This window comes from Carassius auratus, chromosome 45 (genome assembly GCF_003368295.1).
Source record: "Carassius auratus strain Wakin chromosome 45, ASM336829v1, whole genome shotgun sequence".
Lineage (NCBI taxonomy): Eukaryota > Metazoa > Chordata > Actinopteri > Cypriniformes > Cyprinidae > Carassius > Carassius auratus.
In genome coordinates this window covers 2602837-2628005 of record NC_039287.1, presented here as the reverse complement: position 1 = coordinate 2628005, position 25169 = coordinate 2602837, and the positions used below count along the sequence as shown (strand labels likewise).

At 41.5% G+C, this 25169-nt stretch overlaps 1 protein-coding gene across 1 annotated transcript; it reads left to right on the top strand.

Moving 5' to 3' along the window:
• The first annotated feature begins 682 nt into the window (after window positions 1–682).
• On the top strand, window positions 683–24368 carry shank2a (SH3 and multiple ankyrin repeat domains 2a). The gene is made up of 22 exons (XM_026232944.1): window positions 683–1097; window positions 4737–4951; window positions 5193–5396; window positions 5769–5840; window positions 6237–6345; window positions 6618–6769; window positions 7352–7519; window positions 8194–8310; window positions 8653–8730; window positions 10159–10225; window positions 13788–14022; window positions 15003–15142; window positions 15211–15324; window positions 15402–15477; window positions 16541–16623; window positions 17481–17605; window positions 18369–18504; window positions 18745–18825; window positions 19617–19738; window positions 19939–20053; window positions 20191–22468; window positions 23439–24368. The coding sequence occupies exons 2-22, from the start codon at window positions 4754–4756 to the stop codon at window positions 23923–23925; spliced, it is 5157 nt and encodes a 1718-aa protein (XP_026088729.1). The 5' UTR covers window positions 683–1097; window positions 4737–4753; the 3' UTR covers window positions 23926–24368.
• Window positions 24369–25169: the final 801 nt, after the last annotated feature.

The following is a 25169-nucleotide window of genomic DNA, read 5'->3' as shown; positions in this document are numbered from 1 at the left end:
AATCACTCGGGATTATTACTATTACACAAACTCATTCAGATACTCATTTACAGGTGTATAACATCTATTCCAAGCAATAATCACAGTGTTCAGAGTCACTTAGAGTGAGTTTTGGTCAAACAAGCTTTGATTTTAACCACCGTTTCTTTGTTTTCTGAGTCTGATTGCTCAGTCGTTGCTGGATTATTAAGTGTGATCTGCAGGTGTCCTCTCTCCAGCTCTCCTCTTTCTCTCCGCGCTGACCTAAATAATGTCCCAGTTTAAAATGAGCTCTGTCTCAGGTGAGGAGGAAGTGACACACAAACCAGTCTTCATCCTGTTAAAAACACCAGTGTGAGTGTTCGTACAATGTTTTCCAGCAGTGTGTTTAAAGAACCTCATGAATGCTGGATCTTCTTCCATCTTTGAAGACTTTTGCATTGCATTAACCACTTTAGACTTTACAGCTGGCTCTGTTCGGAAGAAAACTGGAATTTAAACTAAATGCACTTATGTTATCCATTACATTTGTACTTTGTTCCAACTCCCATCATTCAGGACACAGACATATGACAGACTGAGGTTTGGACCGTTTATTAGTTATGAGGAATATATTGGTATTAGACATCAGTCCACCTTTATCTAAGAGTAACAGCATGTCCTGAGCAGGTCGTTCTCTCAGATGATGACAGACTCTTTATTTCTGAGTGCTCTTTCCCTTTAAGTCTTAATCATGGCCCGTATGGTTGTGATGAGGAGACCCGGCACACTGATGAAGCCTCGGCGCGGGGCCAGAGTTATTTGCAGCACTCTTCAGAGAGTCACTAGGGGCCCGAACTGAATCATCTGGACGAGAGCGACTCTGGATTTCATTCCATTTAATAATATCTCACCTACTTCTCACACATTTCAGGTTTTCAGAGAACTTCACGTGCTCAGAGCTTTTCTGCGGAACATTATGAAAGGTTCTAATACTTCGTTGTCATTCGTCGAATCCTCTGCTGAAGTGATTTATTAGGATTCACTCTGATCTGATTCACGTCCGTACAAATAAAGAGCATCTTCTCCTCTTCAGGGCTTACATCACGCAGAGAGACAGGAGCATCGAAGACTTTCAGGTATGAGCGACTGTCTGTTTGTTTTTTAAATCTTGTGTTTAATGTAGTTTGTGTTCTGAAAGCCTCATCAAAATTTTGGGCAAAATATGTGTAAAGGGGTTCTCTTACATGCAGTATATTACATGTCATGTTTTTCCAATTTTTAAGGAAAAGACACAAAGCAATGCATGAGGAGACAGATGCAATTAAAACTAAAAACCATTTGTGTAGCTTAGAATAGGAGCACAAATGATAATAGTAGGTATGTTTGGTGATGATCATTGGGGTGATGAAACAGACAGAACATGAAGGTGAAAATATCCTGCACTCAGATGGCCACTTACTAAACAGTGAAGCCTTAATTTCACAGAATTTGCCTGATATAAATATTCTGTCAATAGTTAAGTATTTTAGGCTACTCACTTTAGATTACGAATTACATGAATCAAGTAAATTCTTAAGTTGTCACTGGATAATATTCCTGTCAGTCATGTACGGTTTCTGTTGTAAACAGTTGTCAGTGAATGTTTACAGCTATGATAAGCTGCAGTGAAGCCCCGCCCTCTTTGATTTGATTGGCATCTTCATATTCTTAAACACTTTTCATTAGGGGATATATTTTTCACCTAAACTGATTTCTGGGGCATCTTTACCTTTTCATGGCAACTTTTTCTAATGTCTACCTTTTCAAATATGACAATATAAGGCTATTATCAGTTAAATGATTTCCAAATAAATAAGATCTGTGACTGCAGAAGAGCCAAACGTTGTGTCTGAAGAGAGGTTCAGGTGTTTTTACACACTGTGTAATGCAGCTCGGTGGTGGCATGAATGCATTTACACTGCAGTTACTATGGCATAAATAATCCCACTAGATTAATGTTTGAAAGTGTTGGTCTATGAATTGATGTAGAAAATGTAAAAGTTTTGCTGTGGCATTATTTAAAAGTATTTTGTTGGCAAAATATAGTGCAAAGTTACAACAATGCAACTCTGTAAACATCTTGTTTATTTAACTGCTGTATACAGTCAAAAAATATGGCCAAAAATATTAGCACCCTTGGTAAATATGATCAAAAGAGGCTGTGAAAATTAATCTGCATTGTTAATCCTTTTGATCTTTTATGTAAAAATAAAATCACAAAAATCTAAACTTCCATTGGATAATAAGAATTTAAAAAATTAAAATGGGGGGAAATATCATTATGAAATGAATGTTTTTCTCAAATACTCGTTGGACACAATTATTGGCACCCCTAGAAATTGAGTAAAATATGTCTGAAGTATATTCCCATTCATATTCACAATTCTGAGCACTCCAGCGTGATTAGAAACAATAAATCATCCAGCCATTGCTTCCTGTTTCACAGAAATATAAAGAGGAGGGAAAACAAAGCCCAAATTTCCTTTAATCATCCATCACAATCAGAAAAAACAGAGAATATATTTCTGATGTGCAGAAAAAGATGAATGAGCTTCACAAATTAGTGACGTGGCTTTAAGAAAAGAGCTAGAGCAGTAAACATTCCCATTTCCAGCATCAGGACAATAATTAGGAATTTCCAATCAACAGAAAATGTCAGGAATCTGCCTGGAAGAGCACGTGTCTATATCGTCCTGATGTGTGATGAGGAGCAGATAAAGACTCTCCAAGGATCACAGCTGGAGAACTGCAGAAAATAGTGGAGTCTCTGGATCAGAAAACCTTTAAAAAATAAAATTGTCAAACAGAACCTACATCAACACATGTTGTTTGGGAGAGTTACAGGAAAAACTCTCCTAGCTCATCCAGAAACAAACTAAAGCATCTTCAGATATCAGACACGACTGGAACTTCAAAAGAGACTGGCTTCTGTGATCAGATGAAACTAAAAATCAGCTTTTTAGCAGCAAACACTCCAGATGGGTTTGGTGAACACAGCAGCCCAATCTACAGCTGTATTTCTGATGTTGTGGGCCTATATTTCTGCTGGACATCTTGTGTAGACACATGCATCATGGATTCTATCAAATACCTACAGATAAAAAATCAGCGAGTGACTGACTCTGTTAGAAATCTTATAATGGACCATGTTTGGATCATTCAACCGGACAATAATCCAAACACAAACCTCAAAAACAACACAGAAATGTGTCACTGAGCTCAAGCTTCTGCTACAGCCATCCAGTCCTGACCTGAACCCTACAGACCATGAGAGGAGTGAACTGAAGAGGAGAAGCTGGGAATCTGAAGGGTCTGGAGTGATTCTGGATGAAGGAATGGTGTCTGATCTCTTGTGAGGTGTTCTCTGACCTCATCAGCTGTTATAGCAGAACATTTAGAGCTGTTCATCTGGCAGATGGAGGTTACAAAGAGTATTGAATTAAAGAGTGCTGTTAATTCTGGCCAAAGTGTATTACAGAATTTTTTTTTTTTTTTACATTTCATAATGATATTTTTCTCATTTTTAAATTCTTATTATCCAATGAAAGGATACATTTTTGTGATTTTTTTTTAAATAAAAGATCAAAAGAACTAACAATGCAGATTAATTTTCACAGCCTTCTTTGATTATATTTACCAAGGGTGCCAATATTTTTGGCCATGACTGTATAATAAATCAACATCACATTTGCAATTGTGCAGATATTCAGGGGGATAAAACAGCACTCTTTCTCTTATGATATTGCGAAACTATATCATATTATAGAAATATAATATCTTAAATTTTATAATACATTCATGTTTTTATTTGGTATTTGTCTTCTGTAATTTAATATTTAAAAAAGTGCAAAATATATGCATTTTGACAAAGAAAAAAAAAATTATGCCCTGTATACAGGTATCACTGATGCATTGACTAATGTTAACAAAAACAACCTCATTATGAAATGTCTCTGAAATGACACTGCTAGTAATGTTGGGTTATGTACAGTGAGGAGGAGCTTGTTCATCTAATCCTGTCTTTCTGCTTCAGTGGTATATAAGCAGAAGCTTAACCTACATCTCTCTCTGATGACATTTCTCGTTTTGGCCTGTTTATTATCCTTTAGTTCTGTAAACTGCTCACCTTGCAGGGGATTCTGGGCTCTGTCTCAATCCCTCTCTGAGTCTGTGATCAGGTACAGCTGTGTAAAGACTGTGGAGATGAATGGACTATATGAGAAAAGAGTGCAGCAGATCTCCAATTAGAAACTCTTTATTTGGAAGCGCTCCACTGTGTCACGTCCTACATTCTGCAACCTTTAGCAGAAACTGCACGGGTTGCCAGATCTGCGTAACAAAACCAGGCCTTTGGCCAGTCAAATCTAGCCCAATGACCAGGTGAAATAGCCCGGATACCAAAATGCAAAACATGTCACTGCTGTTCCTTAAATATTGTAAACAGACCATGTTTATGATTACAAATATACAGTGATTTTTTTATGTATGCGTGATGCATAATAATAATAATGTTCAACTTGACAATCACTGTATAGTAATCACAAAGCGTCAGTTTTCATGCATGAAATCATCTTCCCTTGAGATTGACAGCTGGTGGAGTAGATCTTCTATGGGGATGATTATCTTTTTTTAACTATATTCTTAATAGGTTTTAATCAATGGAAAGTGCTTCTGTAGATTTGTTTTTACTTGGCAACACTCAGAAGTACTCCAATCCCAAACGTTTTGGTTTTCAGCTGAAGTGAAGCTGAATATGCCACGGAGCCCCACGTCCAGCGAGGATGAGATGGCTCAGAGTTGTTCAGAATATTCTCAGGAATCCAGCTCAGAAAGTTCAAAAGAGGAGGCCATCTACGAGACGATCAGGACAGAGCGTCCGGTCAGCCGCATGACGGACGTCCAGAGCCACTCGCTGGTCATTAGAGTCAACATCCCAGACCTGCAGCAGACCGTGAGTGTGTTCTTACTCTACAAAGCCTTTGTTCCTGCTTCTTCTTCTTTTTGTAGTCAGTTCGTAGTGTTGTTGTTCTGAGGGGAATGCAAGCGGCTGCTGAGAAATTACCAGTTGTAATAGAACCATAACAAACAATAAAAATGGGCCACATTTCCAGTGATTATGTTTATGATTGACGTACAGTAGCGTCTGAACCGAACTGAACCCTCACTGATGTCCCTGTGCTCTTCTTCAACAGAAGTGTGTGAGGTTTAACCCCAGTGCCACCGTGTGGGTGGCCAAACAGCGTCTGCTGTGTACTCTGAGTCAGAATCTGAAGGATGTGCTGAACTATGGCCTCTTCCAGCCGGCCAGCGACGACAGCAACGGTGCTTTCTTGGATGAAGAGCGTCTCGTCGGTGAATATCCACAGCTGGCCTGTGAGAGCGCCCCATCACTGGAGGTACAGGAAACGCCTTCCAGCCGTCAGGGTCTGACGAAAACCATAGCAGAGTAATGCAATACAACACAGTCATGTTGTGTATTTACAAAATGCAATTTGTCACTTCTATGTTCCGATACTCTCCTATGTTACGTGATGTGTAGGAAAACTGTGTAAGCTTTGTAGTAGTGCTTTTGAAGGAGAAATATACGAACAAGCACTAGTTGAACACACACTCCGTCTCACGTGGATTCTTAGGTACCACAAGGTAATATATAACTGGTCAGTATAGCATAACTCAGGACATCAGGACTTTATTCTGGGGTTAGTTACCTTGAAATGACTGAATCTATGTGAAAAACTGAGAAGCTTGTTTGTTCCTGTATGCTACAGTTCCGCTACAAAACCAGACTGTACGACCAGCCCGGTGTGGAGGACAAGCAGATTGCAAGACTTCACACAAAGGTGAGAGCAGATACTTCCTTCTTTGTTTGTTTGTTTTTGCTAAAATATCAGAGATAATTTTGAATTATTCATCCTTTTTTATATAATTCAAAGTGACAGAAGATTTTTGCGGTAGAGAGATGGCCAGTCTAGTACATTCTAGAGCAGTCTGTGAGGATTATTTCAGCATCTGTGCACATTTGGACCTGATCATCTGAATAAAGTAGTACGTACTGATGTGCAATAAAACACTTATTGAAGGAGCACACAGTTATGTATCTAACTGTGAACAGATGTGTTTTGTTGCGTGACAGTAGGATCTCCCAGCAGTCTTAACAAGGATTGATGTGTCTAACTCTTTTAAGCATTCAGTATAATGGCTTCTGACTGAAGGATATCTTACTTTTCTCTCTCCAGGCCAACTTGAGGAGGTTCATAGATTACATCCGACATCATCAGCTGGAGAAGCTCTCCAAAATGCTTGACCGAGGCTTGGACCCCAATTACCATGACATGGACACCGGAGGTAACAGGGATTTAAAGAGTGATATAAACGTCTTGTGTTTGTAATGTAATTATTTTCAATAAAAAAAATGTCATATATAGCTTTTCGCTATTCGCAAGGTTGGGTATCACTGTTGGCATCATGTGTTTTAAACATGTGACAGTGAATGAGCTTTTTAAAGCTGTGCATAATTTCAGTGAATAAAGGGTTATAAGCTATAGTATGGAAATGGTTTGTTTGGTAAAATGAAAGCAGGTATCAGATTTGACGTAGCTCCTGTGTGTGTGCTATAGAGACGCCGCTCACCTTCGCGGCTCAGCTGGAGAACACGGTGGAGTTTATTAAAGCCCTGAGGAACGGAGGAGCTCATCTGGACTTCAGGGCCAAAGACGGCATGACTGCGCTCCATAAAGCAGCTTGCTCCAAAAACCAGGCCACGCTCGAGGTACACAACTGAACTGAGATAGGATTAGTTTACAATTAGCAGACTAATATTGCATTCATCTATAGGTTTTAGTTTCATCTGCTTCTGTTGTACCTGTTTTAGTTGGCATTTTCCAAAAATAGGGTACTCAGTGGTGTCAAAACATTTTGTAAACACATTTTTTCAGCAAATGATTAGGAAAAGCAGGTATTTACATTAAATATACCAGCCATGTTTAATACAGTTTATTTAATGAATGTAGTTTGCATGTTTTGTAACCCTGTTACCAAAACCTGGACATGATACGATACGATACGATACTCAGACTCTCAGTTCTGCAGATGGGGGCACCAGATCCCGTTTTGTGGTGGTTTGGTGCCAGTTCCATGAAAAGGAAAGGGATTTCTTTAAGTGCATTACAATAACTTTTTAACTCTTTTCATGTCACCCATCTTCCATCATGGGACACCAAAGGTGCCCTATTCAGGGAAAGTGTCAGCGACTTAAACCATCCTGAACTGGAACTGCAAAGTGACAAAAGTGAGACAGAAGAGTGATGAATCTGCTTTAGTTGTGTTTCTTGTGAATGCTGGTGCTCTTCAGACACTGCTGGAGCTCGGGGCGTCTCCGAACTATAAAGACAGTCGTGGTCTGACAGCGCTGTATCACACGGCCGTGCTGGGAGGAGACACCGACTGCTGCGAGCTTCTTCTGAACGAGAACGCCTCCGTCTGCTGCCAGGACGAGAACGGCTGGCATGAGATCCACCAGGTCAGCTTCATCCAGGGCTTTATTAAAGATGGCGAGGTCCCAGGAGAATCAAGGCTTTGAGCTGTAATGCATCATCAACTAAAGAGAATATTCTGGATTAAATAGAGTTCAGTCTAGAGATTCAAAGCTCTGTGCGCTGTGATTGAACACTGGAACACAGAATATGTTTACAAGCAGAAATCTGAAGTTTGGATGTATTCTATGTCTTTTTATTTGGCTGTACTTTTGTAGGATAAGGGACTCTAGAGGTCTCATTTCTATGAATGTCAGCCCTGACCCATTCCTTACATGAAAAAGAAACATAAACACCTTAAAAGCAAAAGAAAAAGAAATCATAATCCAAACCACTAGCACTGAACATTCTGTAGAGCTACAACTGAAAAGTCCATTCGGGAAATGGCGCCCTCTGGTGAGCAGAACACAAAGTCAGACACTTAATTATTATTTCTCTGATGCAAAATCAGTTCTGAAGTTTTTGATTACTAAAAGTCTGTCTCTCTTTCTGTGTGATCTGCATCTCAGACTGTGTGTCTGTTCCTTAAATTTTGGGATGAATCTGTTTAGTTTTGAGCTAAATCTAAAAAAAAACTTCACCTGGGTTCATCCATAGACTGTTGTGTGTAAGCAGTTTTCTGTTAGGGTCACTGTGTGTGTGTGTGTGTGTGTTCTCACAGGCTTGTCGACACGGGCACGTGCAGCACCTGGAGCACTTGTTGTTTTACGGGGCAGATATGAGCGCTCAGAACGCCTCGGGAAACACGGCGCTGCACATCTGTGCTCTCTACAACCAGGTGTGTGATCCTCAGCATCACACACACACACACAGAGTTTGTGTTCATCTGATTAGTGCACGTTAACTACAGAATCTGTGTCTGTGTCTCAGTGGGGCTGTAAGTCACGAGGAATGAGCATCAAACACTAATACTCAATGTATACTAAGTGTTTCTAGATGTTAGAGCTGTATAACCACTGAGAGTGGAGCTGAGAAAGTAACCATGGACTATGACTTTACTCTCATTTTGATCAGTTTGATGCATCCTGATGCTGTTATCAGAATACAGCTGAATGTCCCTGGTTCTCTGAAGCTGGAGGGGTGTTGTTTGGAGACTGAGGCTGTGTTTGTGACTCCGCAGGAGAAGTGCGCTCACGTGCTGCTGGTCAGAGGAGCTGACAAAGAGCTGAAGAACTGCAATAATCAGAGTCCATTCCAGGTAATGTCCAGCTGGCGTGAGTCTCCTCGTGACCGAGCACTGTCTGATCTGAACACTAGCTCTGGACATCCAGCTTCTGTCGTGCATCACTGCATACTCTTAACTTTAAACAGATAGTTCACTCAAAAATGAAATCATCTCATCATTTGTTCCAAACCTGTATGATTTCATTCTTGTGAACACAGAAGAAGATGCATCGCTGAACCGTTGCTGGTAGCCACTGACTGTCATTCACTAGTGATTTACTGTACAGAACTAACCCGTATTTCACAGTAGATTACTGAACAAACTGCATTATTATTAATGTAATTTAATATCTGGATCACTCTGCATGTGGTAGCCTAGGTTAGTAATATAAGGATTCGTATGCTTTATGTTAGTATTGTGAACACATAATTTAATATTGTCCACTAATACATCTGTATGAAATGTACATTTGATCATTAAACACATTTGGCCATTCACTGATATTTAGAAATACGAATAAATGTAATGAACTGAATTATCTATCCATTCATGTTTTTGTATTACACCCCGTAATGATCTTCAGCTAAAGTCCTTACCAACAGAACCACTTTATAATTGTTATGGAATATAGATGGTGTGTGTGTGTGTGTGTGTTTGTGTGTGTGTTTGTGTGTGTGTGTTTGTGTGTGTGTGTGTGTGTCTCTCTGTCTGTGTGTGTGTGTGTGTGTGTCTCTCTGTCTCTGTGTGTCTCTCTGTCTGTGTGTGTTTGTGCGTGTGTGCGTGTGTGCGTGCGCGTGTGTGTGTGTTCCAGTAGTTTGTGGATGAACTGTGATTAAGGCTGCAGATGGTGAGGTATAAATCTGCTGTCAGAAGTCAGAAGTGCTGGGAGGATTACGGCTCAAACACGCGTGTGCAGAGTCTCTCAGACAAGAACATTAGACGATTCTAAAGAAGAAACTGAGCAGAATGAAAATAATCACCACAAGGAAATGATTCACTCTGAGATTTTACATTTCCATTCATGATCTCAGATGTGCTTCTTCCTGTACTTCAGTATAGTGCGCTCTGTACATGCACACATACTACATCATGAATTACACAATGCAACGTTTAAACAAAGCTAGACTTGATCAACCTGTAAATAGAAATAAATAGAGTTTCTGTTGGGTTCATTTGGATTAGTAAAAGGGATCCAGTTATGATACAGTAATCTCAATCTTTAGCATAGATTGTGTTCGTTCAGTGCTGTCAGTACCATCTATAGATGTATAAAAACATATCTAGAGGTCTCTCACATTGTGTTTTTGCTTTCATGCACTTTTAGACATGCATCATATCATGAGTCACTTGACTGAAGCATGGGGCAATCCTGATGTAATGAATTGATGAAACTTAACTTTATAAAACCATTGAGTACCAGTGATGTGAAGCAGAGCAAGCGTCTCTGTCCTTGTGTTGCAGGTGGCCATCATCTCTGGGAACTTCGAGCTAGCGGAGCTGATAAAGAAGCACAGAGAAAGTGACATAGGTAAGAGCATCTGATTGAACAACCCCACATCAGACATCATCTACAGACAGCAGTGTGCTCAGAGAGAGCATGTGTTAATGTGAAAGAATGACTGGAGTAATCCAGGAGCTGCAGGGTTAAGAGCGACAAGAGAGATACTCTCCTCTGAAACTGGGCTGTTGTTTTCTGTGTGGATCACAAACACTGCATTACCTGTGTATCTGGTCATTCATTTGATTGCACACACACTTCTGTTTTTATTCACATTTGTGATATCAGCCGTCAGTCAGGCTGGACTGGGTCAAAAGAGAGCAGGACTATCCCAAAACACAAAACCCACAACAACAAGCAGTGCTACCCTGTCTGCTGACTTTACCTAAAGAGTTTGTTTTCATAAAAACGTTGCGTGAGCTGGATTATACCGGAGCCAGCCAACCGCTCACATGAATAAATCAATCAGAAGGAACAGAAGTAAATATCTGAGGAGGCATAATCCGTGATTGTTTCCCGGAGCGGCCCACAGCTGTGCTGCACACTAAATGAATGAGCGAGGGATTACGAGCTCATCATCTCCCAGCGAGAGCAGCGCAGGACTCATTCCTCCTCATGATCTGGGATGGGATTTTACAGGGACTGCCGTCGTTTGGGTCATGGGTTCTGCCTGCTGCACCGCACAGAGAGGTGTGTTGATTTACACTCATTTCATCTCTAGCAACACTTTCTCCAGCTCTTTGACATGTTTCGTTGTGAGAGTGTGATCTGTTTTCTGGATGATTTAAAGATCTTCCTTACACTCGATTCCACACAGATCCACAGTAACATGCTCTTTCCAGAAAACAGAGGGAAGAAGAAGAAAACAGATTAACGTCCAGTGAACCGTTTTCATGAGCTGACAGAAAGATGATTGGAATGAATTTTATTTTAATAAAGCCTGACCCTCGGCATCACAATTTGCTTCGTGATCATATACTGTACAACATTCATAAACACCCATCTCTGATAGTGCTTTGCATCTTTTGATAGAACCTTTGACAAAGCTGTAAACATTGAAACGCATAACGCCACATAAAGTACATAAATATATATATATATATATATATATATATATATATATATATATATATATATATATATATATATATATATATATATATATATATATTGCATTAAACTATATATGCACTTGTATTTATTTATGAAATCATTTCACTCATGTCGTGCACAGGTGGTAGTTTTGCGTCTTTTTTGTTTGTTTGTTTGTTTGTTTGTGTTTTGATTGGTTAATATTATGTAGGAATATCAGACATTTACTGTAATCTTTCCAAACACACTAATGCTGTTCAGTGCGGTGACCTGACATGTTTCTGTGTGAGAGCAGATGGTGTATAAAATGCCACTTCACTTCTGCTTTCTAATAACTTGCTCTTCTGGTGTGGTTTGAAGCGTCTGAGGAACGACTCTTCTCTCGTGTAATGTTCAGATGTTTTACCTCATGTCACACACTCTTTCGACTGTACTTCAGTCACTGTAAGCTTGGCCAGAGGATTTTCATTGATCCCGATCTGATCCTGTGTTCTTGAGAAAACACTGATTGCTCCAAGCATTACGTAACTCTCAGATTTCCCTCAAAGTCCAGCTGCGTGAAAGGATTTGGACGCTGTGATATCTGATGTAGTTGTGTTGTGTTTCTCTCTCCTCTCTGTCTCTGTGCTAGCAGCTTCAGGGTCAGTTCTTCTCTCTCAGTTCTCAGTTCTCTCTGTTTCCGGGTCGTTCTTCTAGACTCATTATTAATGCAGCATTATTTGAACTAATGCATGAACTCATGTCAACAAAACTACCTTGTTGTTACCATATTATCTAAGCATTGTGCTAAAAGATTTGAAGTCGTGCAGCACACAGCCAAAAGGTCTGTTCATGATCCTTAGTTTTTAATAAGAGACATGTATAATGCTGATGCTGGTCTGTGTTATTTTATTGATGTCCTGGTCAGATGCTGGTCAATATGAGGTGGTTTACCAGGAGCACCAGTTGAGATGAGGAGAGGACTCGCTGTGTTTATGACGCACAGGTGTTTCTGTAAGATGATGCTAACATTAGACTTTAGTGAGGATGCTGGAGGGTTAAAGGAAGATCTGGATGTCTATCATCAGCCAGTGGGAATGGTTAAAAGCTGCTTCCTTCATCTTCTGGTTCAGGACGGAGGTCAAGGACATTTCAGGATAGTGTTTTTTATCATTTTTATTTTGAAGTAACACCATCTTTATACTACTGGCTTCAGCAGTGCATGGAAGTGTGCTGCCTCGTGAAACCAGAAGCAAGCGTGGATGAGAAACGACTCGTCCGTGGAAGTGTGAGCTCGGTGAACGCTGTGTTGTGTTCTACAGAAGCAGGAAGATCCGGGATCTTCTGAAGAGTGGACCGAGCCGGAAAACACACCGGAAGCTCGGTGGATTCAGACTGTGTCCTGTCGCGTACATCTTTCCTGTTGAGAACTGCGTTGCTGGAGGACATGTGTTTATGAAGAAAGATGACCGGCAGGAAGATGGACAATCTGGAACTGGTTTTTAAGCAAACACACACTTAATAGAGTTTGTAAGAAACATAAATGATCTGCATCTTAAGAGACATTAAATGGACAATGATGTTTGAATCAGAGTCAAAGCCACAAACACACACGATACATGCATTATTATTATTATTATTATTATGAAGATGACGGTTTTTCATGTTTGTTTTATTAGTTTTTAATTGAATGTCTGCATTTGATTCGGTTTAAGGTTTAAGAAAAGATTGGAGTGTATAGTGTATGGGTTTAATCAAGCGTTGTTTATTTTAAAAACATAAATACATTGTTTCAATCCTGTAGATGGTGTGGCAAAGTTATGATTATGGAGTACGTCCCCAAATACGAAGAGATGTAGACCATGTGAAAGGATTCATATGAATATTCCTCAACAATGATGTCAGGTCTTCTTCCTGTAATTGGGGTGTTATTTAATATGTGAACCTGATGATCAGGGAACTTTTGCTTGACTTACTATACACCACAGTGTTTCCCAGACACTGCTTCTGCTTCTGTAAGGAGCTTTCATGTCTCTCTTCAGTTTTAGGTTAGGGTTAGGGTTAGGGTTAGAGTTAGGGTTAGGGTTAGGGTTAGGGTTAGTAGAATAAGTAGTAAAGTGCCTTCTGTCAGTAGACAGTCCATCGAATCAAATGTGAGCAGATATTAAGCAGAAGTCACTGATACTCTTACTGACAGCAGAACATCTGTTAAAATAACATGTATCCTAATGTATTGGATTAGTTTAGATTTATTTTAAGGTCTGCACTGAATCTGAATCTCATGAGTGATGAGAGGAGGTTGTTTTAACTCAATATATTAGCTCTATTCCATCTGTTATGACATTTACAGAGACTCTTTTCATTATATTTGTCGGGCTTCCTCCTCAGACTTCACTTTACTCTTTTTTTTATCTTTGTGCCTGACACCCACACAATGGTTTTGATGGACTTCTCATGGTCTGCTCTGCAGCTGACCTGTCTCCTGTGTGTGTGTGTGTGTGTGTGTGTGTGTGTGTGTCAGTGCGGTTCCCCGAGGTGCCGCTGAGCTCCAGACAGCGAGGGAAGAGCAGTGTTCCTGTGTCTCGAGGGCTGCTGCGCTCCAACAGTGAGCTGAACCTGGTGACGCGAGCCGTGAGTCCGGAGCTCAGTCTGTCCCCGCAGAAGACACAGAGAGACCCCAGCACACGGGGACAGATGACCAGGACCGTCCCGAGCAGCCATTCCCTGTCCATCAGTCTGGAGGACGAGCAGAAGTGGTAGGATACAGCTCAACAAACAACTGTAGATAGAGATTTAACACTTTCAGCTTAATTAATCAGCCTGGCCTTAATTATTATAAGAGAAAACTGATGCAACAGACTCATCTTCAGGACAGAACACTTCCCAGTTTACGTTTAACTCTCTGTGCATGATCCAAACACAACCAACAAATGAAACCCACTTCATTTGTTCAGATGTTAATCAGATCTGAACCATCAGATGTCAGATGAGTGCAGAAAAAGTGAAGAAAGTTACTTTTAAAGGATTTAAAAGTAATCACAGCTGTGGACATGTGTAGTGAACACAGAAAATGCAATGAAGAAGGAAATAAACCTTTTTGCAGTTCACACGTGTCAAAGTAAAAGGCATCATGCCAGGAAAAATCATTTAGCATAACAGACTGATACTGGTTTAATGCTTTCGATAACCCATTGTTGTGTAAAATGTTGTACATGCATTGATTTGTTTTTGTTTTTAAATAAAAAATATAAAATTCTAAAAAATAAAAATCAATGCATGTACCACATTGTTACTGGTGTAAATGTTTCAAGCCAGCATACAAGCTTCCCCTGACAGGTATTATTTTTACATTTTCAAACTTTGGCCTTTGCTTTGGTGCATTACCACTTTATGAAAGCTTTTTATCATCACTTCATCTGCTGACTGCTATCAGACTCTGGAGAGAGAGAGAGAGAGAGAGAGAGAGAGAGAGAGAGAGAGAGAGAGAGAGAGAGAGAGAGAGAGAGTTCAGCACGGCTCAATCAGCACACCTCTTCATCTTCACAGTGCCATATTCTTCTGTTCATTTCCAACCTTCCTCCAGCAGAGGGAGCTCTTCCGTGACTTAAATGACAGTAATGTCATATTTTGAATGTGTTGTGTTATTAACCCACTTGTGGTTCTGAGTATAATGGTGCAGTGTCGTTCTGAGAGAATCTTTGGCTGTTTGAGGAGTGATGTGTCTGTGCTCCTGCAGTGTCAATGGCAGGCCGAGCGGCCAGAGCTCCAGGAGGAAGCTGTACAGCGCTGTTCCCGGACGCCACTTCGTCGTCGTTCGCTCACACCAACCTCAGACTGCCGGAGAACTCACCCTGCACAAGAATGACAGGGTCAGAGGTCAGTGCTGTGGATATACCATGTCTCCTGTCAGCTGTCCATGTTCCCTGACTCTTGCTTGTGTCCAGTTCTGAGCGTCGGTGAAGGAGGATACTGGGAGGGATGCTGTCGAGGACAGGTGGGCTGGTTCCCCGCCAGGTGTGTGGAAGAGATTCCTGTCAAACCTGACAAAGAGAGGCCAAGTAAGTCCCTCCGGAGAGAAAGACCATCACAGGACTGTTATTATAATGTTCTTATAATGCTGTCATTTGTTCACCAGAGAGCAGGATGGAGCGCAGCGACAGGAAAAAACTCTTCAGACATTTCACTGTTGGTTCCTATGACAGCATTGACAGGTGAGACCTCAACCAGACCTGATTGAAAGCATACAGCGGCTCTTCTTTCGTTTCTATAGTGCTGCATAGCTTCACCGAAATAAACAGTCAAATATGAGACACAGTCTAAAGAAAGACGAGAGATTCAATATTCAGAAGTTATGGTTTTACACACAATGAACTCTTATGTCACAAGATCAAGGACAATTTATACCTCTATCATGAGCTTTTTAATTAAAACACATCCTCAGTCAGGAGACGCATGCTTAAATTGTGAAGCACAGCAGGCTTTAGACGTCTTTGAGATCTTGACTATTATAATGAACTGTTTGAACATGTTAGAGCGTATATACTGAAGCAGTAGTCTATGAGAGCTTAAAGTGATTATACTGCTGTAATCGTGCGGTTAGGCTTTAAACTGCCTCAGGAGATGTTTAGACAAGCCTTCCCTGATAACACACGTCCATCAGAGACTCTATTTGACATCTGCAAGACGTGTTTTTAGTGTTTACTCATCTGCAATACATCTACAGGACGTTCAGACGTCAGATAGACCTTCAGAAGATGTCTTCAAGATGTTTATGATTTATAATGAATGTAAAACTGACGTGGTAAAGACATCAGGACTGACAGAACTGATTAGTGATCACTTCAGTTTGAGCTGGAGATGTGCAGGTCAGGAATGATCTCTGTTCATCCACAGCTTGTTCAGTCATGAGCTGACAGGGGCTTACATTCAGGCTCGTGACAGTAATTAATGCAATGTAAAATGTTAACTTATTATTCCTACACTTCCCGTTTAAACGGAAGTTTGATCTGCTGCAGACTCTTATATAAACGCAGATCAGAGACATGACGCGCGTCTGTGACACATGCGTCGTCGGTCGTTGCGTCGCGTCGCGTCTGACGCGCGCGGAGGTAAAACACGCGAGGAATGAACGCGTCTGTCGGATCATCGTCATTCAGCGCTGAGGACATCGCGGGATCGATACAGATGATCTGTGATGATGAACCTCGCGGTGGTGAGGATGAGGAGGAGGATGCTGATGAAGGGCTCGAATAACGCGCGTCATTTCCTCCACAGCGACTGTGTGACCGAGCAGAAAACTGTGGTTCTACAGAAGCAGGAGAATGAAGGCTTCGGGTTCGTGCTGCGAGGAGCTAAAGGTGAGACCTCATCCTCATCCTCATCCTCATCATCCTCATTAAACATTCAACTCTCACCACGTGCAGATATTACAGCACATGAATGTTGTCAGTCACTGTCTCTCTCTCTCTCTCTCTCTCTCTCTCACACACACACACACTCTTTCTCTCTCACACACACACACACACTCTCTCTCTCACACACTCACTTTCTCACACTCACTCTCTCTCTCACACACACACACACTGTTCTGTTGCCCATAACACTGCACACACTCACACACATTTGATTGATTCTTTTGGATCTGAAAGACATTTAAAAAAAATAATAAAAAAATATAGTAAATCGTAAATAGTAAAAAAATAGTAAATGGGCAACAGTTTCATTCTCCTGCTGAGTTGGATGTAATATAAAGTAGGGTTCATGCTTTGATGTATACCATGTTGCCAAATTATACTTTGTTGGAAGACACTGCAATCTTGCTTTGATCAGGAATATTAGAATATCATCTGAGATTGAGAAGTTTGTCAGGACAGACAAGTGTCGGGTCGTGATTATATTGTCGTAGAGTAACTTCTGATGGGAACTGTCAGGTGTCACGGCTGGTTTGTGTAGAGCTGGTGTGTCTCTGACCAAAGGAAGGAGAACTCTGTGAAATCTACACACTCACACATACATGCACAGGCTTTGATATTTCAGTAAACACACTCCTCTATAGCTTCCTCCCTGTGTCCTTGTTGTTTGCTTTTTTCCCGAGAGTTAATCTGGGGTTAGATTGTAATTTGAGAGTATGAGCATGCAACAGAAATAAATCAGACGTCATGTGAAGTTGGCATCGTAGTAACATGAAGGCTCTGTTGTTTTTTGGGTCTCACAGCAGACACACCCATCGAGGAGTTCATCCCGACTCCGGCGTTCCCGGCGCTGCAGTACCTGGAGTCTGTGGACGAGGGCGGAGGAGCCTGGCAGATGGGGCTCCGCTCCGGAGACTTCCTCATCGAGGTAAAGAACACGGTGACATGAAGCAGGTGTCGCTCTCACGCCAATCAAAAGAAACGAGCAGATTCTGCTTTCTGTTCCAGTTTTTCCATAGAAATGAAAATATAGACTGACAGTTGACTTACATTGATATGTGCTTTCTCAAACTTTCATCTTGCCTTGTAAAGTTATATAAACTCTTATGTTTCTTGACAATCTCTTAATCTTAAGAAGAAAAGTGAATCGCACTGACTCTTGTGAGAAGTGAATCAGACTCGATGTTGACTCAAACTTTATATATCAGCGTTCACAGAGAACATTTTCAGTGGAATTGGGTTTGATTGTTTTGTCAGATGAATGATATTTGCTCTTCTCCACACCTCACATCTTCACTGTTGAATGCTCTTTTCTGAGTATCCTGATGCTCTTTTACTGACTGATTCAGTGAGAGAACGGTCCAAACCAAACAAACCGAATCAAAGGTGCCTTCACACAAAATGGTTTGGCCACTTTACCGAAAAGAACCGACTCCGAAGAATGATTCATTTGCATGAGATTTTAAATACGGATGTCATAATTGGTGAAATATTCTCAGATCAGTCCAAGCGCTCATACGTACAGATGCAGGCGCCACTGGAAAAACCCATCAGTAAATAATTCACAAGAGCAGGAACATGCTTTAAGAGATGAAACACTTTTGGACTTGCAGCTGCACTAGAAACACCTTCCATTCAGCTTCCAGGTATAATGACCAGAAACATCCTGAGCAGTGTGATTTCTGTTTCAGGTCAACCATCAGAATGTGGTGAAGCTGGGACACCGGCAGGTCGTAAACATGATTAAACACGGAGGAAACCGACTCGTCCTCAAAGTGGTGACGGTCAGCAGGAATCTCGAACAAGACGACAAAACACATAAAAAAGGTACTAAACACTCATCGCACGTGTGTAGTCAGGACAAGACTGTTCATCAGTAATCATGACTGTGACTAAATGCTCAGCTTTACATCAGCAACCTAATATAAATTATATACAGAATCAATTGCACAGAAAGCACATAGAGGATAATATCACAACACTTCCTTCAGTGCAGATGTGGAAGTGGTGTGTACAGTATATGTAATGTGTGTGTATATGACAGGAAAATGTTTTGTGTATTCGCAGCTCCTCCTCCGCCCAAAAGAGCCCCAACAACTGCACTCTCAATGCGATCCAAGTCCATGACATCTGAACTAGAAGAATTAGGTGAGTTAAATCTGATAAATCACCGTTATTTCACTGAGTTCTCTCTAAGCATCACCATTACTTTTGCTTTTTCAGCCCCAGAGTTTAATTCCAGAAATCCAGCCCTTTGGGGTTTTGAATATCTTTGATAAGCAACAGTTTGGTTCATTTGATCCTTATATAATGGGTAAAAACATCACAAAGTTTGGGTATAAGCATTATGCCACTATTGATCAAGCTTAACCTTTGAACCAGGAAACTTATTCTCAAAAGAACCCAATCATCCTGCTCTGGTCACTGTGTTTGTTGCTGGGTGCATCTAGGAACGACGATTTAATATGAAGTTGTCTATTTGCATTATTTTACTGTAAATAAAAACATTTCTTTATTCCCAAACCTAATTTTGATAGGGGAGCCCAGAACGAATGCACGATGAGGGAGTGATATTTATTTCTTATGTTAGGTTAGGATGAGTTAATGTTTTGTAAGATCGCATCATATTCTTGGTGGTGACAGTGACTACAGGAAATCATATTTCTAATTTTAATATGGTTTATTTAAGTGAAATGTGAAAAAAGAAGTGTTTGTTTTCTTGTTGTCAACTTTTTAACATTGGATTCAGTCGTGCTGCTGTCCAAGGCTCTGAAATTGATCATGGTTTGATGTTTACTACAATGCAAGCACTAAGCATACCTTTTTCCTTTTTGCTGTATCCCTGTGGTCAGTTGCCTGACTTGCAGAGAACTGATGCCTGTGTAAGAGACCGAATGCAACTTTTACTCCTGTCCCTCAGACATAACTGCCTTTTGCAGATAAAGTTGAAGAGACCGTGCAGCCACAGAAGCTTGTGCATGAAAAAGCATCATTGGACAAAGTTGCCACAATCAAGCCCCGCCCCTTGAGCCGCTTTGTGGCCCCACCCATGGATTTTAATGTAAGTTTATTTTGTCTTGTAGTTTAAAATGTGAACCACACTTTTAGATTAAAATCATGATGCATAATGATATATAAAACGTCTCAAGTTACGCATGTAACCATGATTCCCTGAGAATAGGAAACGAGAGTTCACTTTCAAAAGGGAACTGTCTTTCTGTAAGTGCAGACTGTGCTCTCATCAATAAATCTGTTTTGCAGCCGTCCACGTCTGAAAGGCCAGGAGTTGCTGTAGTTCCCCCTAGTCTTCCTGGAAGATCCCATGGAAGTTATGTTCGTGTGCCAAAAAGCTGTATGAGAAGACAAAAGTCCATTGGTAAATATTTCCTTGCTACTGTACTTTCGATGCTCCACTGAAGATGTGAGGATGTGACTGTAAAAAAAAAAACTAAGCAAAAGCTAAGCAACTCATTGAGGTGTTAGTCTAAACATGCTGCATGTTTCTTTCCCAAGGAATCGCAGGAGAAGAAAAGAAGCTCCTGATAGCTCCACTGCTCAAGTTCACCAGAAGTCTCTCTATGCCTGACACATCTGAGGATATTCCTCCACCTCCAGGTGTCTCTCCTCCATCCCCACCTTACAACCCCCATACTCCTGTTGTGCAAGGATATGAGCCCAACCAGCCCATTTACACACAGAACTCAACCGGCAGATTCCACACTATAGACAGAGATCTAATCGGGTACAATCGTCAGAACTTTGAACAATATGAATGTCAAACTCCTTCAGCTGCCCAGCAAAACATGTGTTCCCATAACAGGGCCCATGTGCCAGAGAACCCATATTCAGACATAGTGGGCAAAACTTTGTATATCCCACCAAAACCAGCTCGTAGGAAGGGTATATTGGTAAAGCAGCCAAATGTTGAGGATAGCCCTGAGAAAACATGTTCAATCCCAATACCAACCATTATTGTCAAAGAGCCTTCGACTAGCAGTAGTGGCAAAAGCAGCCGAGGAAGTAGCATGGAAATTGAGACTAGCGCCTCTGAGCAGCCAGGCCAACTACGGCCAGACGGCAGTGTCATCAAGAGCAACCCATTTGCAGCTGCTATTGCAGGGGCAGTACGTGACCGTGAGAAGCGTCTTGAATTACGCAAGAACTCCCCGGCCTTCCTATCGATGGATCTCGGAGATGAGGATCCATTTATCCCAACCCCTCGTTTACGCCAGTCTATGTCCATAGATGAAGGCATGTTTGCCAATGATAAGAGTTTACAGAAGCTTATGGCTCCACCGGCTTCTTTATTAGAGCTACAGCAAATTGGAAGCAGAGGCAACATGACTGAATTCCCAGAACCAACAACTGAGCCCCTCACAACACGCACCGGGAGCTGCCCCAATACAGATGCTCCCATCAGTCTCAATGATGGAGATTTCCAAAACCAGACATCAGGAAAGACTTGTGATATTCGTCCACATTTGGCTCTGGGTCTAGCTGCAAGTAATAGAGCTCTGAAGGAGCACGTGCAACCCCCTCTTCCTCCACCTAAAGGAGAATCTCACAGAGCAAACCTCAACCAGCCACTCTTCATAGACACCAAGCTACGCTCAAATATTGAAGCCAACTTTGTTGCCACAGCTGCAGTGGGTCAAGCAAAGGATTGTGGGGGTTTGTTTAGACACACCAGAGAGTCTAATCACCAAACAGAAAAGGCAAAGGAAAGTAATCCATCTGAGCAGTCAAAGAACTCCAACAACACATCACAACAGCAGTCAGCAGGGCTCCTCATGGTCCACACACAAGACAGGGCCAAGCCACAAGTAAACATTCAGCCTGATAGATTAGAACAAGAAGGGTCCCCAGAAATGGACAGTGCACCCATTGAGTCCAATGTCAAACTGACAGCCCCCAACTCCCGCCCACCTCATACAAGGAACTTTGTCAGCTCTGCCACCTCTGTGAAGGAGCCTGTCAAGTTTCCCTGTACCATTCCTCCTCCCGCAATGACCTCGGTGGATATTGATGTGGAGTTTGACTTAGCTGAACCCTTGCCTCCACCTCTGGAGTTTGCCAACAGCATTGATGTTCCTGAGGACCAGTTAGCAAAAATTATCATGCAGAAAAATAATAACACAAGAGGACCCATGCCTGTTTATCATTCACATGTGTCTACAACTGACAGTGTGGAGTCCAAGTGTCTTTCGGGGCTTGTAAACTGCAAAACTCCTCACGCCTACCCTCCACCACCTCCAGAAATGTTTGAGGCCGTCACAGACTCAGGCATTGAGGAATCTGACAGTCGGAACAATGGGGACCATCATTTTGAGGCCAACAGTACAATTTCCACAGTGTCCAGTATGTCTACTCTTTTATCAGAGGGAATTGATGAAACATGTATATACTATGCAGATGGGCAGACTCTTTTGGTGGACCGACCACCTGTTCCACCAAAGCCAAAAACAAAGCCCACAATCAACAAAAGCAATGCACTTTACAGGGACCCCTTACACGATAGGATACAAGAGAGCATAGAGTCCTTCGGACAGCCACGAACAGCCCCTCTGCCACCCCTGGGCTGTGAAGCACAATCTGAACTTCGCAGGAAACTTGCTCAGCGAGGTACTAAACTCTGGGACCACCATGAGCTCCCAAACCCAATCTTACCCAATGCAGGTCCTAAATCCAGTGTGATCAATGAGCTTAGCTCCAAACTTCAGCATAATAACAAGGAAAGATTTCCAACACAGGGAGGGTCACCGCCTGCAGGGTCCAGAGGCATTGGATCAAGGTGAGCAGCACAATAACAGCCTAGTCTGTCTCATGTGCCATTTATTGAACAAGCAACATTCCTGCACAAAATAAACAAATGAGATCAGAACAATGTGGAAAAAAAATTGTCAGGATCTTACTGCTAGCTATATACAAGCTGTCTAAAGAAACAGGTCACCTGTGAACTAGAACTAGAAAGCTGTGTATATTGATGTGTGGATTGGACACTCCTGGGGTAGATCAAGGACAACAAATGAAAAGAGATTAAACCTCAGCCAAATGTTCCAGCTATGAAGTAATCTTGTATTGCAGGAGTAGCCAACCTTCCCGCAGACTTCAGTTCATACCCTGCTCCAGGACACACCTGCCTGTAATTTTAAAGAACCCTGAACACCTTGGTCCTGGTTCAAGTGTTTGATTTGGGCTGGAGCTGAATTCTGCCGGAAGGTGTCTCTCCAGGAGCAGGATTGGACAAATGTGATTTAACAAACATTCTCTAAGAATTCATATTTGTATAATTTAGCTATATCTAGAGTCATGACCTATGAATTGGTGAATTTACAATACTGAGAAAATCCCAGCATAGAATCCTTCTGTCATTTTATCTCCTAATCTCTCTGTTTGCCCACAAACTAAAATGTTTTGGTTGCAAACTCTCTGAATGTTTATCTCATGAAATTTGAAACGGACTAACTAGACAAAAGAGTCAAAGCAAAGTAAGTTGTTTCAAAAGATCTGGGAGCACATTCTGAGACAAACTAATGTCCTTGTGTTCGTAATGATATAAAAGTGGCTCAAAACGTAATTGAGTGATGTGTTCATTCCTTTGAATGGGTTCAGTGCAGTGGTGTCCTTTGAGCCACATGTATTGACAAAAATGCTGTTGTTGGATGAAGCTAGGGAGCTTTGTTCTCTTCCTTAATGAAACTCAGTGAGTCCCACAACCTGTTCTGCATCTCACTTCTCTTTCTATATGTGTGTGTTCTCAGAGAGTGGACAGCCCAAGCCTCAGGTACCAAACGCAGCAACACTGTTCCCTCCATAACCCAGAGCCACTTGCCCCACCAGGCTTCCAGTCCAGCCTCTCTTCCTCCTGAAGCTGGGCATAGCTCTTCTCTCCCAGCCTCTGCTTCCTCTCCCACATTAACAGATGTGTTTAGCCTTCCATCTCCACCCATGGAGCAATGCTACAGCCTCAGCTCAGTCAGCAGTCAGTCACCGTCCCCTCTCACGCTCTTTCAGGCTTCAGACAAGCCCTTTGTCGACAAACCTGTCCTACTCTGGACCAAGCACGATGTAGTCGACTGGCTTGAAAGCCTGAACTTGCAGGAACACAAGAAGGCCTTCTTGGACAATGAAATCGACGGCACCCACCTTCCCAACCTCCAAAAGGAAGACCTTGTAGACTTGGGTGTTACTCGTGTTGGCCACCGGATGAACATTGAAAGGGGTCTCAAACTTCTCATGGACAGATAAAAGGGGGCATACACTCGGCTTGATCAATCTCTCGTTTTCTCTTGCTTTTTTCATTCTAGCTGTGTTGCATCTGTTGAAAGGTGTGGGACGATGTGCCCTTTATTACGGACAGAGGCACAGTAAGTACCATGGATGCAGAACTGCACTCAGGAACACTTCTTCAAGACAAGAGGTCTTGTTCTTGCTAACAAAAGCATTGTTTAAATGTCTGCAGCTTGTCTCAGATAGACAAATCTAACAAGCAGAGCTGTGAGGTCCTTTATTTTTTACCCTTTGATACAGCTATTTCTGGGAACATTTAATTTCAGATGTTTTCTGCAAGCGTTCTGTATGTGGCAGAGAACATGGATACAAAGAAGACCACTGTTGTTTTGTCCTTATACATTAAGGTTAGCTGAAAACATCAAATTCACTCAGGCTTTGACAGGAACGTGTATTCACACCCTTAATATTCCTGATACGTGTAAAGGATGGTGGCGCTAGTGAAGCAGCTCTTCATTCTTGATGCTACTTGATTCTCATGAGATTGAATGAGGACAGAGTCACGTACAGCTTAGTCTGATCCTGTCGCCAAAAATGAAATGCTAGAAAATATGCATATGCTTTACCTAGCATTTCCCTATACAAACGTATATTATTCTGTGTTCTTGCTGCAGATTGCGCAAGCTATAGAGAATTAAAAAACAAATAACTAAGGCTTGAGAGGAAGAACATTAATGATAGCCTGTGGTGTAGATCATAAATCAGGTGTAAGTATTGTGCTTATCGGCTGCCATGGATCACATAACATCTATAATAGCCTCGCATTAAGGTAGCGACAGAGCTTCATGATATATTGTGACTTGGTTGTGGTTTGTGATATTGATTGGATGAAGGTGGATCTGACTATGAGATTTCTGAAGACTTATAAGGACAGATTCAAGACTTGTCACAAACTATTTTATATTTATTATTTTGTTAAAAAAAAATCCTCCCATGGTTTTAAAATCAAGAACTGAAAATCATCTAGTGTGTCCCAGGCCTTAGAAAAGTGGTGGAGTTCAAACGGACTGAATGAACAAAACAATTACAAAGGTCAAAACTATGATGAAAAATTAAGTGTATGCTTGGATGAATAGCTCACAATCAGATCAATTACACATTTAACAATGGAGAGTTTTGGAGCGATTCCGTGGTTCAAGTGGGTTTTTCTTCAACAGAGGCTGTATTAAGCAGCTTTTGTTATTCTGCAACTAGCAACCATA

What these genes read in the sequence shown, in the direction of transcription:
- shank2a (XM_026232944.1), top strand. Translation starts at nt 4,754, where the DNA reads ATGCCACGGAGCCCCACGTCCAGCGAGGATGAGATGGCTCAGAGTTGT. An exon ending in ATCTGAACTAGAAGAATTAG is followed by an intron (nt 18,826 to 19,616) that starts GTGAGTTAAATC and finishes TGCCTTTTGCAG; the next exon opens with ATAAAGTTGAAGAGACCGTG. An exon ending in GAGAAGACAAAAGTCCATTG is followed by an intron (nt 20,054 to 20,190) that starts GTAAATATTTCC and finishes TTCTTTCCCAAG; the next exon opens with GAATCGCAGGAGAAGAAAAG.